Source organism: Salvelinus alpinus, chromosome 24 (assembly GCF_045679555.1).
Source record: "Salvelinus alpinus chromosome 24, SLU_Salpinus.1, whole genome shotgun sequence".
NCBI lineage: Eukaryota > Metazoa > Chordata > Actinopteri > Salmoniformes > Salmonidae > Salvelinus > Salvelinus alpinus.
The window spans coordinates 43,643,348-43,662,800 of NC_092109.1; the positions used below are offsets into that span (position 1 = coordinate 43,643,348).

The 19,453-nt window shown below is 45.7% G+C and overlaps 1 protein-coding gene across 2 annotated transcripts; it reads left to right on the forward strand.

Moving 5' to 3' along the window:
• Nucleotides 1-275: 275 nt before the first annotated feature.
• On the forward strand, nt 276-18,837 carry cct8 (chaperonin containing TCP1, subunit 8 (theta)). Of its 2 annotated transcripts, XM_071364972.1 has the most exons (15): nt 276-432; nt 2,374-2,464; nt 3,930-4,009; nt 4,217-4,366; nt 4,817-4,997; nt 7,840-7,901; nt 8,473-8,610; nt 10,405-10,583; nt 10,843-10,909; nt 12,035-12,122; nt 12,266-12,453; nt 12,595-12,759; nt 13,013-13,132; nt 14,022-14,159; nt 18,544-18,837. In XM_071364972.1, exons 1-14 carry the CDS (start codon nt 373-375, stop codon nt 14,124-14,126), a joined length of 1,674 nt encoding a protein of 557 aa, XP_071221073.1. In that variant the 5' UTR covers nt 276-372; the 3' UTR covers nt 14,127-14,159; nt 18,544-18,837. The 2 variants fall into 2 exon arrangements, with proteins under 2 accessions (XP_071221073.1, XP_071221074.1); XM_071364973.1 differs by lacking the exon at nt 14,022-14,159.
• Nucleotides 18,838-19,453: the final 616 nt, after the last annotated feature.

The following is a 19,453-nucleotide window of genomic DNA, read 5'->3' on the forward strand; positions in this document are numbered from 1 at the left end:
TCTGCTCAACTACATGCGACCAGTACACTTTGATTTGATTTTGATTCATCAGTCCATCCATAGTTTAAACAAAAGAAGAACATTAGCTTACTGGAAAACTACAGATTGTGTCCATAAAACAATAGTTGTTAACATGTATGGCCCGTCTGTATTAACAGTGAGAGAGTCAGAGAGAGCAGTGTTGAGTTCACTGGAGACACTTTTTTAATTCGAAAACGCCAAATGTAATGTATGTCCTCAGCATCCCTCCGTAGTTGTGGACGCCTTTTTGACAGAGCTCCTCCCGATCTCTCTTCTGGCTTTGTGCAACTACCGAACCCCACGCTGCCGCTAACACATCTTGGATACAGGGGTTGCTAAAACAACATAAAAATGGCTATGCACGTACCGAAAGCACCGGGCTTCGCCCAAATGTTGAAGGATGGCGCAAAGGTAAGATTAACAAATGTTAAAATTAACACAAAACCTTAAGCAAAAGAGTGGTACTGTGACTGGGGAAGTTCAGGTACGCACTGTGTCAAGTCATGTGGAGAGTTCTAGAAAGCCGCAAGGCCGCGAAATATTTTCCTCCCTGTTTTTTTTTTTTGTTGCATCAAACCTCGCTACCGAGGTACTTTTCATCTTGCTTTTGGAAATTGCTTAAAATGTCTCAGTTGTAATTGTCGTGGAAAGCTTTTCTATGTATTTAGTGGATGGGATAAAAATGAGTTTTACGCATTGCCAACATGTGGTTGGTTTCTATGATGTGTTAGCTAGTAGCTAGCTAACTAGCCTCAGCATCTTAACTGGCTAGTCAACGGCAATGATTTAGGTAGCATAGTTAACGGTTAGCTACCTAGCGTCCCATGCGGGCTGTCATTCATTCATACAAAGATGAACTAACTTCATAATAATCTGTCTTGTTGTTTTTATATTTAGATGACCACAATAATAATTTAAGAAAAGTAGTTTGGCTACTGTCGACATTTTGTCTGCATCTACTATTATCTTGTCACTGCGTAGTTGATAGCTACTGTAGTGAGCTAAGATGAGGACGTTGTCACTTAAATTAGTTACCACAGCCACAAAATCAAAAACGGGTTATCCTAAAAATGTACGAAAACATAAATAAGCGTTGTGGTCTTAAGGTTAGGCATAATGTTAGGAGTGCGGTTAAGGTTAAAATAAGATTTTAAGAAGATAAGTTGTGGAAATAGGCGGGGTTTAGCTATCATTATTACTTGCCCCTACAATTGTTAGCCTCCTCAGCCAGCTAACATTAATAGCCTCCTTGCTAACGTTAGTGAATGGGATTAGTAGCTAGCTAGTTTCCAGAAGATACCGACCCTACACTTACACTGGCTTACACTGAGCTGCACTGGGTTCATGAGTACATTAAGACGCCATGGAGCCGTACCTCAATGCAGGGATGGGATATGCCATAGTACTCAATTGTACCATTAGCCACACTGGTAACGTTACATCGATAAGATTGAAATACTGCTATTTTTCCTAGAAAACGGCCCTTTTCGTCCCAACTAGCAATAGCCACCCAAGCCATTTTTGGAACGGCAGTGTCAATCTATTCCAGTCTAGCCTATTCCTTTGTTCAGCGTGTCTTCTGCTAGTTACCATGACGAAAAAGGCTGTTTTCCGGGAAACATGCAGCATTTCAATCGTCTCGATGGAGCCGTGTTGATAAAGATACAATTTGGAGTACAGTGGCATATCGGTACGTTTTCCCGACCCATATTGCTGCACAGTGTCTTAATGTATCCATGATTTGCGTTCAGACCTCATTGCAGCTCAGTGTAAACAAGCTTAAGGGTATGGTTCGTATCTTCTGACCTAGTTTAATACAGGTCTAAAAAATATATATTCTGGCAAGCATCACAGATTAGCAGCGCTACTGGTCAGATTAGTGCCTAATAAGGCATTCCCTCAAAGAACTGCAGGTCTCACTCTGTCAACTGGTTTTACATAAATACAATAATGAACTAACAATCAGAAATGTCAAATTCAGACATATCCATAGATACCGTTTTTTTTTGCCTCTGGTGTTGTTCCGTTGGAAAGGAAATAGTTAGCTAGCTAATATGCTCAACTAGTACAAATATTTGTTCTTCAATCAAAATCCAGTCTTTCACTATCCTTGTTTTGGAAATAAGTTATTTTCTTGTACTGTGTATTTGTAGCGTAAGCATTTTACAATACATGAGTCATTTAGTAGACTGTTATCCAGAGCCACTTACAGTAGTGAGTGTACAGATGTTTCATGCTTTTTCTTCCTGGGCATGGGAAGTAATGTACAAGTCCTGGGATTTTTTATGTCTGTAAGAGTGTGGGGGGAAATGTACTGACTACCATTTGTGTTTTTGCTTGGTCATCCTCCAGCACTACTCTGGTCTGGAAGAAGCCGTGTTCAGGAACATTCAAGCCTGTAAGGAACTGGCTCAGACTACACGCACTGCCTATGGACCCAACGGTGAGACCTGTCTGTCTCTTTCTGTCTGTCTGTCTCTTTGTCCGTCTGTCTGTCTCTTCGTCTGTCTGTCTGTCTCTTCGTCTGTCTCTTCGTCTGTCTGTCTGTCTCTTCGTCTGTCTGTCTGTCTCTTCGTCTGTCTGTCTCTTCGTCTGTCTGTCTGTCTCTTCGTCTGTCTGTCTGTCTCTTCGTCTGTCTGTCTGTCTCTTCGTCTGTCTGTCTGTCTCTTCGTCTGTCTGTCTCTTCGTCTGTCTGTCTGTCTCTTCGGCTGTCTGTCTGTCTCTTCGGCTGTCTGTCTGTCTCTTCGGCTGTCTGTCTGTCTCTTCGGCTGTCTGTCTCTTCGGCTGTCTGTCTCTTCGGCTGTCTGTCTCTTCGTCTGTCTGTCTGTCTCTTCGTCTGTCTGTCTGTCTCTTCGTCTGTCTGTCTGTCTCTTCGTCTGTCTGTCTGTCTCTTCGTCTGTCTCTTCGTCTGTCTCTTCGTCTGTCTCTTCGTCTGTCTGTCTGTCTCTTCGTCTGTCTGTCTGTCTCTTCGTCTGTCTGTCTCTTCGTCTGTCTCTTCGTCTGTCTCTTCGTCTGTCTCTTCGTCTGTCTCTTCGTCTGTCTCTTCGTCTGTCTTTGTCTGTCTCTTCGTCTGTCTTCGTCTGTCTTCGTCTGTCTGTCTCTTCGTCTGTCTGTCTCTGTGACCACACACCGCCAATGGACGTGACGGTAAGACTTGGCTGTATCTCTCCCTGATTGCCTGTCCTTTCTCTTTTGTTAGACCACACACCCTAACATGTTGACCACAGCGTTGCAAAAATAAATGTACACGTGTTATTCAATCACTTCATCCAAACTGCTCGTACGCGTCAAAGGATCGTCTGCGTGGCCAGGCGCTAAAATACAATACAACAACTTGGTTCTATTTTTGAGGCGCTCTGCAACTCCAGCCTCTCCCATCTCCTCATTGGTTTTTAAGAGCAGATACCCACGTGGGTGATTGAAAGATGAACTGAGGTCCACACTCCAGTTGGTGGTGGTAAGGAACCTTAACGTTGGTTGCTAACCGCAATATAAAGTCCAAAGAAGAAGACTGAAGGAGGAGAGATTACTAGAAACTAACTTCCCCTTTTATCTGTGGGTTTTTTGTCAGAGTAGAGGACCTTGTGCGTTTTCAGGTATCCCAGGACAAATTAGCTAGCAACAGCAAGCTAGCTAGCTAAATGGCCGTGAATGTTTCCTGTGTTTTTCGACCTGTCCCCAAATTTTAATATAGTTGGTTCAGAGTTTGTTTGGATATTTCAACCTGCGTGTCCTGATCGCGTCTGGTGTGGGTGGACCAAATCTACATGCAAGCACACGCCCTGTCTAGTCAGCGTGTAAGGACCCAATGTCTGACTCTGTCTGTCTGACTCTGTCTGTTAGTGTCAACTCTGTCCTAAATTAGATATTGTTTTCTTGACATGCTTCTTTTTCTGTTTAATCTTCAGGCATGAACAAGATGGTGATCAACCACCTGGAGAAGCTGTTTGTGACCAACGATGCTGCTACCATCCTCAGAGAGCTGGAGGTGAGACAGTGTGCTCACCCAGTAGTTCTTATGGACTGCAGTTAGATGAAGACTCCTGGAATGGTTGTCGAGCTTCGTAACCTGGCGTTCGGGCTTCGTAACCTGGTCGTCGTTCGGGCTTCGTAACCTGGTCGTTCGGGCTTCGTAACCTGGTCGTTCGGGCTTCATAATTTAACCGTTCCCTGTGTGTGGTTGTTCTTCCTCCAGGTGCAGCACCCAGCAGCCAAGATGGTCGTGATGGCGTCCCACATGCAGGAGCAGGAGGTGGGGGACGGGACCAACTTTGTCCTGGTGTTCGCTGGAGCACTGCTGGAGCTGGCTGAGGAGCTGCTGCGCATGGGGCTTTCTGTGTCAGAGGTACAAACTAGCTGTGTTTCCATTACAAAGTTTGTAAAGAAAATAGAGGTGACGATTGCCTACTAGGGTGCGTTTCCATTTAAATATATTGTGTTTATAAAAAACAGCTGGACATAATGACTTCAAACGGTAAACAAAAAAAATATATATATACAATTATCGTTTATTTGAAAACAGTTTTCTATCATTTGTCGCAATAAAGTTAGACAAAAGATAAATCCGCCCCCGTCAAACAGATCAAAAGTGTTCTCTCTTAAACATTTATCCTATATCTGTCGTTTTTTCCATTTTAATGTCGCAATTATTATTTATGCTACATTGCTTTTGTCAAATAATCCTGAATCCCGTAGGGACACGCAATAAAAACGGCAAAGTTCAGGACAAATGGACAAGGACCTGTATGTACCTGTTTGACAAGGACTTCCCTGACACACCTTGTGTGTCTCCCAGGTGATTGAGGGCTATGAGCTGGCGATGAAGAAGAGTCTGGAGCTCCTCCCAGAGTGCGTGTGCGCGTCGGCCAAGAACCTTCACGATGTAGAGGAGGCCACCGCTATGATCCGCCCGGCCATCATGTCTAAGCAGTACGGCAACGAAGACTTCCTGGCCAACCTCATCGCCCAGGCCTGCGGTAAGAGACACGAGCTGTGTTCGAATACCCGTACTAACATACTGTCTACCTCATACTTAATGAATACCCGTACTAACATACTGTACACTATACTTAATGAATACTCATACTAACGTACTGTATACTACATACTTAATGAATACCCGTACTAGCATACTGTATACTACATACTTAATGAATACCCATACTAACATACTGTCTACTGCATACTTAATGAATACCCGTACTAACATACTGTCTACTACATACTTAATGAATACCCATACTAGCATACTGTATATTACATACTTAATGAATACCCGTACTAGCATACTGTCTACTACATACTTAATGAATACCCGTACTAACATACTGTATACTACATACTTAATGAATACCCGTACTAACATACTGTACACTACATACTTAATGAATATCTGTACTAACATACTGTATACTACATACTTAATGAATACCCGTACTAACATACTGTATACTACATACTTAATGAATACCCGTACTAGCATACTGTATACTTAATGAGTGCATATACTATTAATTCATTTTATACTATAGTATACTGTAAACTCTCTTCACCGGTCTACCCGAAGTTGATGCTGTTGCTATGCAACCTCTTGCAAGCTTGTTAGCGTAACAAATGATTAGCTAAACATTTTACAATTTCATGTGTGTTCGTAAATTCAGTCTGCAGTGCCAGAGTGCGCTCTGGGCGTTTGTAAATCCAGAGTGATGTCAGATTGTCTGTTTCTGAGTGTTTTTCTCTCGGAGCGTTCAGAGCGCACACTGGACGCTCTGGCTGAGGACTAGAGTTGATCCGACCGTTCAGCGTCAGTCAAGCACCCAAGCTAACTGGCTAACGTTAACGTTGGATAACTGGCTAGCTACCTCCAGACACCAATAAGAGAACACCTCACTCAGACCATTTCTCTCCCTAGCAGAGCTGGTTATCCAGAGCGTTGGTGATTTATTTAGCTTTTTATTTTCAGGCATTTTGCCGGCCGTATTCAACGGTGCGCGAGAGAAATCGGAGTAGATGGCCAGAATGAACCATGTCCATTGAAACGCACAGCGGCTATACCACTTAGCTAAGACTGATGTGAACAATCAAGTCAATAAACGTTGGGTTGTTAGATAACATATAGTTAATATAACTGGCAAGTTCGATGTATTAGTAGCCAACTAACGAGGTAGCTAGCTAACATACTAACATACTGCTGTAATGCTATGCTATGTGGTTCGTAAGGACAGCGTAGCTAGCTAACATACCGGTACATACTGCTGTAATGATATGCGGTTTGTAAGGATAGCTTAGCTAACAAATTGTCAGCCAACATAACATGTTACTTAATTTCAAAAGACATTTTCTTAACATTTTGTCGTTAGTTCAATGAATTTTTATTTGCTCTCGTCAGACTTCATATTTTCTTCAAATCTGAAAATGTTGCGAAGCCACGCCCATTTTCTGAATAATTGCATTATGGGCCATAAAAGTACAGAAATGGTGTCCTCTTTGTATTTTCGCGATTTTTAATATGACATTTTGGCATACTAACTATCCATACTATGACCAATAAGCATACTATATACTCAATTCACGTCATATAGTGTGGTTAATGAGTATTCGAACACAGCTATGGACACATCGGTAGAGAATTTATCAATTAAGATTTATTTGTGATTTAGTCTACAGCAGCGGTGGTCAATGTCGGTCCTGGAGGGCCAATACACTTTTGGTTGTCATCCTCTCCTTCTAGTCAGGGGGCTGTTTCAGACCTGGGACACCAGGTCAGTGCAGTTAACTACCAGGTAGAATCAAAAAAACTGCAGTGTTTCAGCCCTCCAGGACCGGGATCGAACTGGTCAGGTCAGAGTATTTGATTTAACCTTTATTTAACTAGGCAAGTCGGTCAAGAACAAATTCTTATTTACAATGACGGCCTAACCCGGACGACGTGGGTCAATTATGCGCCGTCCTATGGGACTCACAATCACGGCCGGCTGTAATACAGCCTAGAACCGAACCGTAGTGACGCCTCTAGCACTGAGATGCTGTGCCTTAGGCCGCTGCGGTACTCTGGAGCCCGGTTCTGGTGACCGTTCACGTGCCGTTTCTCACACAGCCCTTCTCCCGACAGGCGACACTAACTAAAGCTGCCAGTCGGTAGCAAGAAGCTTTTTCGTAGCCGCTATTAAGTAGTAGATTATCAAATGCCCATTAAACAGTCATTAAGCTGGAATTGTGTAGTAATGTGACTAGGAGATGTTAACCAGTAGGTGTTGTCCCAAAACTCAGCTCCTCACTACTGAAATTGCAACATCACTACTGACTTAAGTTACCATTCATGTATATGGAGTAAATAACTAGTGAAACAACTTATTATTGAGTTGAACTTTTTAAGATGGTGATGAATACTGTTGCTTTTCCCCCACCCCCCCCCCCCATGAGGTTGTGGTGATATACTGCCATCTGGTGGCGACACGTAACAATTGCATAATCTGAACTATTTACAAATTGATGGACCTTGAACATAAATTTTAGCTCTTGGAAAAACTACTTGAAAGTCCTTGAATTTGACTTGCCACGGACCTGTTGAGGTGTGAATATAAGAAAGAGGTTTTTGTGCAGCACACTCTGATAATGTGCCTATTTTCAATCGCTCTACGGAAATTTTTTGTGTGTTTCCATGCAATTTTCTTCCCCCGGGCCCTAACCAGTTTGAGTCACTGCAATTGGCTTTGATAGGAATGAAGAAAACAAGGATTTGGATGGCCAGTAATGTTTTTAAGCACAGCCAATGTATCAAATATGTTGTTTTTTATTGTTATGGTAATTTTGTCCTAGTCTCCATCTTCCCTGAGTCTGGTAACTTCAGTGTGGACAACGTCAGAGTTTGCAAGATCCTGGTGAGTGTCCTTAACTACAATGCTACAGTACTCTGTCTCATATGTCTCGGGTCTGCCTGTGTGTTGCTTTTGTCAATCTGTGTTTTTTTTATTTGATTGGTCTAATCTGTCTCGGGTCAAGCTAGAAATCAGAATTTTTTAAATGCAGACATTAAAACATTTATTTTTATTTTTTTTTATCCGATGACTAAGTGCAACACTATTTGACTAGCAGCCGCAAGTAAATATTTTTTTGCAAAAACGATTGCATGGTCATTATGTTTTGCTTGAAGTTAATCTTGGATTTTACCCGAGAAAAGGAAGCTAGACAGCAGTCAGAGAGCTGTCGGGTGATAGAATGCCCATTGGGGAATTCTCATTGGAGTTTAGAAGCAGAAATTACAACAGTATTTTAGATGTGCGTTTGCAAAACACAGCAAGATATTACTTGTGCATTTTATCTGCCTTAATGCGACGCCTGGTGTGTTGGGGGTCTGTTACACTGCTAGACTTGTTATGGTTGGGGGTCTGTAACACTGCTAGACTTGTTATGGTTGGGGGTCTGTAACACTGCTCTCTGGTGTGTCTGCAGGGCTGTGGACTGACTTCGTCCTCAGTGCTCCATGGAATGGTGTTCAAGAAGGAGACGGAGGGAGATGTCACGTCAATCAAAGACGCCAGGATCGCAGTCTTCTCATGCCCCTTCGACTGCATGGTCACAGAAACCAAGGTAGGATGGAAATAAATGTTACCCCTCTTGCTCCCACCCTCCCTCTAGCTTGCTCCCTCCCTCCCTCTAGCTCCCTTCCTCGCTCTCTCTAGCTCCCTTCCTCGCTCTCTCTAGCTCCCTTCCTCGCTCTCTCTAGCTCCCTTCCTTCCTCTCTCTCTAGCTCCCTTCCTCGCTCTCTCTCTAGCTCCCTTCCTCGCTCTCTCTCTAGCTCCCTTCCTCGCTCTCTCTCTAGCTCCCTTCCTCGCTCTCTCTCTAGCTCCCTTCCTCGCTCTCTCTCTAGCTCCCTTCCTCGCTCTCTCTCTAGCTCCCTTCCTCGCTCTCTCTCTAGCTCCCTTCCTCGCTCTCTCTCTAGCTCCCTTCCTCGCTCTCTCTCTAGCTCCCTTCCTCGCTCTCTCTCTAGCTCCCTTCCTCGCTCTCTCTCTAGCTCCCTTCCTCGCTCTCTCTCTAGCTCCCTTCCTCGCTCTCTCTCTAGCTCCCTTCCTCGCTCTCTCTCTAGCTCCCTTCCTCGCTCTCTCTCTAGCTCCCTTCCTCGCTCTCTCTCTAGCTCCCTTCCTCGCTCTCTCTCTAGCTCCCTTCCTCGCTCTCTCTCTAGCTCCCTTCCTCGCTCTCTCTCTAGCTCTCTTCCTCGCTCTCTCTCTAGCTCCCTTCCTCGCTCTCTCTCTAGCTCCCTTCCTCGCTCTCTCTCTAGCTCCCTTCCTCGCTCTCTCTCTAGCTCCCTTCCTCGCTCTCTCTCTAGCTCCCTTCCTCGCTCTCTCTCTAGCTCCCTTCCTCGCTCTCTCTCTAGCTCCCTTCCTCGCTCTCTCTCTAGCTCCCTTCCTCGCTCTCTCTCTAGCTCCCTTCCTCGCTCTCTCTCTAGCTCCCTTCCTCGCTCTCTCTCTAGCTCCCTTCCTCGCTCTCTCTCTAGCTCCCTTCCTCGCTCTCTCTCTAGCTCCCTTCCTCGCTCTCTCTCTAGCTCTCTTCCTCGCTCTCTCTCTAGCTCCCTTCCTCGCTCTCTCTCTAGCTCCCTTCCTCGCTCTCTCTCTAGCTCCCTTCCTCGCTCTCTCTCTAGCTCCCTTCCTCGCTCTCTCTCTAGCTCCCTTCCTCGCTCTCTCTCTAGCTCCCTTCCTCGCTCTCTCTCTAGCTCCCTTCCTCGCTCTCTCTCTAGCTCCCTTCCTCGCTCTCTCTCTAGCTCCCTTCCTCGCTCTCTCTCTAGCTCCCTTCCTCGCTCTCTCTCTAGCTCCCTTCCTCGCTCTCTCTCTAGCTCCCTTCCTCGCTCTCTCTCTAGCTCCCTTCCTCGCTCTCTCTCTAGCTCCCTTCCTCGCTCTCTCTCTAGCTCCCTTACTCGCTCTCTCTCTAGCTCCCTTACTCGCTCTCTCTCTAGCTCCCTTACTCGCGCTCTCTCTAGCTCCCTTACTCGCTCTCTCTCTAGCTCCCTTCCTCGCTCTCTCTCTAGCTCCCTTCCTCGCTCTCTCTCTAGCTCCCTTACTCGCTCTCTCTCTAGCTCCCTTACTCGCTCTCTCTCTAGCTCCCTTCCTCGCTCTCTCTCTAGCTCCCTTCCTCGCTCTCTCTCTAGCTCCCTTCCTCGCTCTCTCTAGCTCCCTTCCTCGCTCTCTCTCTAGCTCCCTTCCTCGCTCTCTCTCTAGCTCCCTTACTCGCTCTCTCTCTCTAGCTCGCTCTCTCTCTCTCTCTCTAGCTCCCTTCCTCGCTCTCTCTCTCTCTCCCACTGCAGGGTAGTGTTGATAAATAATGCGGAGATGCTCCTTAACTTCATTAAAGGAGAGGAGGATATGATATTGTCTCTCCCTCCCTCTGCAGGGTACAGTGTTGATAAATAATGCGGAGGAGCTCCTTAACTTCAGTAAGGGAGAGGAGGATATGATGGAAGCCCAAGTCAAGTCCATCGCTGAGGCAGGCGCCAACGTAGTGGTGACCGGTGGAAAAGTGGCGGACATGGCACTGCACTACGCCAACAAGTACCAGCTCATGGTTGTCAGGTAGGGCACCAGCTCGTACCTGTTCTTAATTTCAGACCACTTCCTGCCTAAAAATCAACATTCCAACAACGTCTGCTCTAGTTCCTTTGTCAGTTAAGATGAACTTCATGAGGGTTTTAGTCAAGGGGTTACATGGGGTATCTGGTAGGTCTTATTGGGGGTGTGAACCACCTGCTCTATATCTACTAAACATTAGCTGCTGGTCCTTTAGGATCCTGTCTCTCTCTCTGTGTGTGTTACTGACCCGTGTCTCCTGCAGGCTGAACTCTAAATGGGATCTGAGGAGACTGTGTAAGACTGTCGGAGCTGTGGCCCTGCCTAGACTGGTGAGTTCCCCTTACGGACAGGGTAGTATGGGCATTGACGGTATTCGTACCCAATCGTTCGGTCCGGGGACCTCTCGGGTTCGGTCCGGGGACCTGTCGGGTTCGGTCCGGGGACCTGTCGGGTTCGGTCCGGGGACCTGTCGGGTTCGGTCCGGGGGACCTGTCAGGTTCGGTCCGGGGGACCTGTCGGGTTCGGTCCGGGGGACCTGTCGGGTTCGGTCCGCGCTGTGAAACCTGAATGACTAGAACACGGTCTAAAGCGTATGCCTTCGCTGCATTGCTTCTTGAGTAAATCTGACCTTTAAAAAAAAAAAATTGTTATAACAACTAAAGCCGGTTATAAACAAAATTCTATTCTTAATTGGCACATTTTAAACGATCCTTTTTCTAAGGTGCAGTCAGGAACTACTCTGAACAAAATGTAACAATTTTCAAAGATTTTACAAAGTCACAGTTCATATAAGGATATCCGTCAATTGAAATAAATGCCAGGATACCAATCACTACCAGGTTTATTTCTCTACTCCCGTCAACTGTGTCGTTTTACAAAATCAGCTGTAGTTTCAAGCATTGTTTAAGGGGCAGCTTTTCAACAGAGCTCTTAAAGGGGCAGTAGCGTAGTTTCTTCCTCAAAGTATCTAAAAATGTATGCTGCAATAATCACGTGTCCTTGGGGGTAAATGCAGATGGACGAACCCCTTGCTTCAGCCTCTGTACATTTTATAGCTACTGTTCTGCATCGGTTGGCTTCAGGTTTGTTATTGGGCTTATTTGGAGGTGGGACTTATTTTTTAGATGGTGTCAGTATCTTTATTTATATTATTTAAAAAATCATAAAAATCCCATCATAAAAATTATTCTGTGGAGGACCCGTAAAGCAATGGGACTGGAATTGGTCAAACATATTTTAATACATGTACAAAATAATGTATTATTAAAATAATGAATAATCCTCTTTCCCTAAACGCACGATGGTCATGACTTTCTAACATGAAAGGGGAGGTTAACTTGGCCCCAGACAATCGATATGTAAAATAAATTCATTTATTCATGTAAGTTGTGCTTCTTCCAAGTCAAAACTGAAACGGACCATTCCTTTGTCCTCTCCCCCCCCCCCCCCCCCAGACCCCTCCCACTCCAGAGGAGATGGGTCACTGTGACAGTGTCTACCTGGATGAGGTGGGAGACACTCAGGTGGTGGTCTTCAAACACGGTGAGAAAACACAGAGACACTTCCCAACTAAAAGTCTCTCGTTTTTAAAACACATTTCTGTGTGTTCGGGAACTACAGAGTCTGCATTGGTGCCCATCTCATAGTCGTTCCCTTTCCACCTCTCCTCTCCTCCCCCTTCACAGAGAAAGAAGACGGGGCCATCTCCACCCTGGTAATTAGAGGGTCCACTGACAACCGGATGGATGATATCGAGCGGGCCATCGACGACGGGGTCAACACCTTCAAGGTTCTGGTCAGAGACAAGAGACTGGTGCCAGGTGCCGGAGCTACGGAGATAGAACTGGCGAGACAGATCACTTCATACGGAGAGGTACGGAACACGGACGTGTGCATGTTAACGAATGTGTCGTTTAAAAACACTAACTAGTACGACTCCCTGTCTAGTCGTTTCCGGTCTTGGAGCAGTGTGTCATTAACAAGTTTGCCTGACCCCCCCTCCTCCCCCCTCTAGTCGTGTCCGGGTCTGGAGCAGTACGCCATTAAGAAGTTTGCTGAGGCGTTTGAGGCGGTGCCCAGAGCGTTGGCAGAGAACTCTGGCATCAAGGGAAACGAGCTCATCTCCAAATTGTACGCCGTGCATCACGAGGGCAACAAGAACATGGGCTTTGACATCGAGGTGTGTGAGACGTTACCTTCCTGTTGCATTTCCTGTTTTTTTCCCCCCTTCCTTATACGTGTCAAGGTGCGCTTGGTTTAGTTTGCACAGTGTACCAGGTTGGCAGAGGTTTTCCCAAAGAAGCTCTACCGGCACGCCAGGAAAATTAAATCCAGTGCACCTTAAGACAATAAGTTTCTGTTGATTTCCATGGAAGCGTTTTCAATTGTTTCTTACAAAGCTGACATCTTGTGTGAAATGTGTGCGTTCACAGGGAGAGGGTGCTGCTCTGAAGGACATGCTTGAAGCTGGGATCCTGGAGCCTTTCCTGGTCAAACACTGGGGCATCAAACTAGCTACCAACGCTGCTATCACCGTGCTCCGAGTAGACCAGGTACACACACACACACACACACACACACACAGACAGACTGGGGCATCAAACTAGCTGCCATCACCGTGCTCCGAGTAGACCAGGTACAGACACACACACACACACACACACAAACACACAGACTGGGGCATCAAACTAGCTGCCATCACCGTGCTCCGAGTAGACCAGGTACAGACACACACACACACACACAGACTGGGGCATCAAACTAGCTACCAACGCTGCTATCTAGGGATGTAACGATTCACCAATGCGCATCGGTCGCCGGTTCAAATGTTTCAGATACTTCATTTGAGTGCCTGGATACAGTCCTTAGCCGTGGTATATTGGCCATATATCACAATTCCCCCCCCCTCCCCGAGGTGCCTCATTGCTATTATAAACTGGTTAACAACGTAATTAGTGCAATAAAAATACATGTTTTTATCATACCTAATATACCATGACTGTCAGCCAATCAGCATTCAGAGATCGAACCACCCAGTTCCTATTTACTTGTCGGCTCATGAGCTCCACCTGCGGGAGATTTTAATGTACATCGAGCCGAATCCCATCGACTCGTTCCTCTAAACAAACTCTTTTCAAACTAAAAAGTTTAGTTCCTGTATCGTAACCGAGCCCATGTATCTAGATACGTAGCCAATTTTGTTTTGAAAGGGGGGAAACGTACACATCCCTACCACTATCGCTGTGCTCCTACTGGACCAGCTACACACACACACACACACACACACACTCATCTTCTCATTGCAGGTCAAACGAAGTTAAATGTTTTCATTTTTTAAATTGCTGTCTTCTCTTTTCCCAAGTTCTCATCAGCAACCATGGATCCTGTAGAAATGTACAAGATGTGTGTTAATCTGTGTGTTTGGGGGGTGTTTGTGTGTAGATTATCATGGCTAAGCCAGCAGGTGGGCCACGGGCTCCTAAACAGCAAGGCCACTGGGACAAAGACGAGGGAGACGAACCTGAACACTTTGATACACACCACTAATCTTCCTGAACAGGACAGAATACACACTGACAGGTGCTGCTGGAGCTGTGTGTGACCGGGGGGGGGGCACGGGAAACACTCACTGTGTGTGATGGTCAAATGGCACGAGGAAAAACTCACTCACAAGGGTGTCTGCGGTTCCTTAGTCTTTAAATACATTTTATCTGATTTTAGAAGGCCTTAAGTCTTCAATTCAGTTTTCGAAGGTCCGTGGTGTCGGAGATGGATACAGTGTTTCCTGTATGTTGGTGTCGCTGCTTAATTGTTGCCACATCAAATAATATTGGAGGTCACTTTCAAGATGCTGTCACCGCCACCATGCTTCACCGTAGGGATGGTGCCAGGTTTCCGCCGGACGTGACGCTTCGTATTCAGGCCAAAGAGTTCAATCTTGGTTTGATCAGACCACAGAAACTTGTTTTCACATGGTCTGAGAGTCCTGCTATGAGCCATATAGCCTTTGGTAATAGACAGGCCTCAAATGACCACTTCCTGGCCAACATGGGCTCATTTCTGGAGAGGAATATATGTGTGGTCAACGTAGACCTCAATTGATATTAAGTTGAATTCCAAGTTTCATTTAAATTGAATTTCATGGAACCTGCAGATACCTTGCTGTCATGTTTTGGATATGCCCCGTTAATGGGGGATACAGTTGTGATGGGAAATGGCATGAATACTCACTCTCAGTCGTGTGTTTTAAATATAATAAGATAACAATGTTAACGAGACTACTGCTACCGTGTGACTAATCATAACATTGTTCTTTTTTTTTTAGACGAAGGCTCGCTAACTGCTGTAATATAACCATGTTTGTGTTGTGTAGTAGATGTATTTATTATGGATCCCCATTAGTTCCCGTCAAGGCAGCAGCTACTCTTCCTGTGGTTTATTATGGATCCCCATTAGTTCCTGTCAAGGCAGCAGCTACTCTTCCTGTGGTTTGTTATGGATCCCCATTAGTTCCTGTCAAGGCAGCAGCTACTCTTCCTGGGGTTTATTATGGATCCCCATTAGTTCCTGTCAAGGCAGCAGCTACTCTTCCTGTGGTTTATTATGGATCCCCATTAGTTCCTGTCAAGGCAGCAGCTACTCTTCCTGTGGTTTGTTATGGATCCCCATTAGTTCCTGTCAAGGCAGCAGCTACTCTTCCTGGGGTTTATTATGGATCCCCATTAGTTCCCGTCAAGGCAGCAGCTACTCTTCCTGGGGTTTATTATGGATCCCCATTAGTTCCTGTCAAGGCAGCAGCTACTCTTCCTGTGGTTTATTATGGATCCCCATTAGTTCCTGTCAAGGCAGCAGCTACTCTTCCTGTGGTTTATTATTGATCCCCATTAGTTCCTGTCAAGGCAGCAGCTACTCTTCCTGGGGTTTATTATGGATCCCCATTAGTTCCTGTCAAGGCAGCAGCTACTCTTCCTGGGGTTTATTATGGATCCCCATTAGTTCCCGTCAAGGCAGCAGCTACTCTTCCTGGGGTTTATTATTGATCCCCATTAGTTCCTGTCAAGGCAGCAGCTACTCTTCCTGTGGTTTATTATGGATCCCCATTAGTTCCTGTCAAGGCAGCAGCTACTCTTCCTGTGGTTTATTATTGATCCCCATTAGTTCCTGTCAAGGCAGCAGCTACTCTTCCTGTGGTTTATTATGGATCCCCATTAGTTCCTGTCAAGGCAGCAGCTACTCTTCCTGTGGTTTATTATGGATCCCCATTAGTTCCTGTCAAGGTAGCAGCTACTCTTCCTGGGGTTTATTATGGATCCCCATTAGTTCCTGTCAAGGCAGCAGCTACTCTTCCTGTGGTTTATTATGGATCCCCATTAGTTCCCGTCAAGGCAGCAGCTACTCTTCCTGGGGTTTATTATGGATCCCCATTAGTTCCTGTCAAGGCAGCAGCTACTCTTCCTGTGGTTTATTATGGATCCCCATTAGTTCCTGTCAAGGCAGCAGCTACTCTTCCTGGGGTTTATTATGGATCCCCATTAGTTCCTGTCAAGGCAGCAGCTACTCTTCCTGTGGTTTGTTATGGATCCCCATTAGTTCCTGTCAAGGCAGCAGCTACTCTTCCTGGGGTTTATTATGGATCCCCATTAGTTCCCGTCAACATTTACATTACATTTAAGTCATTTAGCAGACGCTCTTATCCAGAGCGACTTACAAATTGGAAAGTTCATACATATTCATCCTGGTCCCCCCGTGGGGAATGAACCCACAACCCTGGCGTTGCAAGCGCCATGCTCTACCAACTGAGCCACACGGGACGGCAGCAGCTACTCTTCCTGTGGTTTATTATGGATCCCCTTTAGTTCCTGTCAAGGCAGCAGCTACTCTTCCTGGGGTTTATTATTGATCCCCATTAGTTCCTGTCAAGGCAGCAGCTACTCTTCCTGTGGTTTATTATGGATCCCCATTAGTTCCCGTCAAGGCAGCAGCTACTCTTCCTGGGGTTTATTATGGATCCCCATTAGTTCCTGTCAAGGCAGCAGCTACTCTTCCTGGGGTTTATTATGGATCCCCATTAGTTCCCGTCAAGTCAGCAGCTACTCTTCCTGTGGTTTGTTATGGATCCCCATTAGTTCCTGTCAAGGCAGCAGCTACTCTTCCTGTGGTTTATTATGGATCCCCATTAGTTCCTGTCAAGGCAGCAGCTACTCTTCCTGGGGTTTATTATGGATCCCCATTAGTTCCTGTCAAGGCAGCAGCTACTCTTCGTGTGGTTTGTTATGGATCCCCATTAGTTCCTGTCAAGGCAGCAGCTACTCTTCCTGGGGTTTATTATGGATCCCCATTAGTTCCCGTCAACATTTACATTACATTTAAGTCATTTAGCAGACGCTCTTATCCAGAGCGACTTACAAATTGGAAAGTTCATACATATTCATCCTGGTCCCCCCGTGGGGAATGAACCCACAACCCTGGCGTTGCAAGCGCCATGCTCTACCAACTGAGCCACACGGGACGGCAGCAGCTACTCTTCCTGTGGTTTATTATGGATCCCCATTAGTTCCTGTCAAGGCAGCAGCTACTCTTCCTGGGGTTTATTATTGATCCCCATTAGTTCCTGTCAAGGCAGCAGCTACTCTTCCTGTGGTTTATTATGGATCCCCATTAGTTCCTGTCAAGGCAGCAGCTACTCTTCCTGGGGTTTATTATGGATCCCCATTAGTTCCTGTCAAGGCAGCAGCTACTCTTCCTGTGGTTTATTATGGATCCCCATTAGTTCCTGTCAAGGCAGCAGCTACTCTTCCTGTGGTTTATTATGGATCCCCATTAGTTCCCGTCAAGGCAGCAGCTACTCTTCCTGGGGTTTATTATGGATCCCCATTAGTTCCCGTCAAGGCAGCAGCTACTCTTCCTGTGGTTTGTTATGGATCCCCATTAGTTCCTGTCAAGGCAGCAGCTACTCTTCCTGTGGTTTATTATGGATCCCCATTAGTTCCTGTCAAGGCAGCAGCTACTCTTCCTGGGGTTTATTATGGATCCCCATTAGTTCCTGTCAAGGCAGCAGCTACTCTTCCTGTGGTTTGTTATGGATCCCCATTAGTTCCTGTCAAGGCAGCAGCTACTCTTCCTGGGGTTTATTATGGATCCCCATTAGTTCCCGTCAACATTTACATTACATTTAAGTCATTTAGCAGACGCTCTTATCCAGAGCGACTTACAAATTGGAAAGTTCATACATATTCATCCTGGTCCCCCCGTGGGGAATGAACCCACAACCCTGGCGTTGCAAGCGCCATGCTCTACCAACTGAGCCACACGGGACGGCAGCAGCTACTCTTCCTGTGGTTTATTATGGATCCCCATTAGTTCCTGTCAAGGCAGCAGCTACTCTTCCTGGGGTTTATTATTGATCCCCATTAGTTCCTGTCAAGGCAGCAGCTACTCTTCCTGTGGTTTATTATGGATCCCCATTAGTTCCTGTCAAGGCAGCAGCTACTCTTCCTGGGGTTTATTATGGATCCCCATTAGTTCCTGTCAAGGCAGCAGCTACTCTTCCTGGGGTCCAAACACATTATGGAACTTACATTACATAGAAAATGACAAGAGATAAAACAGTACATCATATAATATTATTACACCACTACATATCTACAATACAACATGGATAATACCACCATACAACAATACTACAGGGTAGATGTATATCTTCAGTCTGCTGGAGTCACTGCCTGCATTTCACATGCTATGTTTGTTTTTACTTCCCCTGTGTGACTGAAACTAACCTCTGGGACCCAAGGGGGGGGGGGGGGGGGGGTGTGACATGTTCAGATACAACTGTAATAATAGCGGGGGGGGGTGTTTGCAACTGGCACCGTGTGTGGATGCATGCTGCATGTTCACAGGAAGCCAGATCCACAACAGAATGTTCACAATGGTGGAATGACTGACTGTGTGTTGTGTGTGTCCTCAGATCATCATGGCCAAACCGGCAGGCGGACCCAAAGCCCCCACAGGCAAGAAAGACTGGGATGAAGATGAATGAACATGACCTCTACCCTTTGACCACCTAACCCCCGTCACTGTGCCCCCCCCACCCCCTGGTTTTTCTACGTTTTATTTAAAGTCCAAAGCGTTTGGCGTATTGTGTAGTCACCCACCGTCCTGCGTGGTTACTGTACGATGGAAGGAGAGATGACATGGATGATGATGGCACTGTATTGCTTTTTATGTTCTCCTCTCAAATAAAAGGCACTTCATTCCTGTCGTTGGAATTGTCTTTTTATTGCAATGTCAAATCCTTTCTGGGTAACAGCTACGTAACTTACTGTGAGAGAAAAATAAAATACTTCTTAGCTTGGTGCCAGGACTGTCTGGTCTTCTGAATGGGGAACATTGAAAACTAGATCTTATTGGCTGTGGTTCGGAATTTTCTTATTGGTTAATAGACCATTGATATTACCAAGCAGGCCGAAACCTCTTTCCATCAAAACAGGATGGAGTTTCAGGCCATCCTTTCAAACAGCTCTTATAAAGAACATCTTCCAACCTCCGTCTGGAAATTATATTAACACAGGAACATCTAGTTTTGGACTGAGCCTTTAATCCTTCACACTCATACGGGTTGAAAATTGCAGATTTGGACACAAAGTGCCTAAACTGGAATGCAGTGCCTGTACCATAACATGCTATACCTGATGTCTGAGCTCTCTAGGTGTTTTGACTTATAGACGCTTTGAATTTGAGCTCAGTGCGTGACAAGAATTTGCTCCCAACCCCCATATCCCTCAAGCTAATTGGGCTACTTTTGCAAATGTTTTGTCTGAGGGGAATGTAAATTAAGGGGACTCTTAAAGTATTTTGAAAAGATGAGGATTATAAAT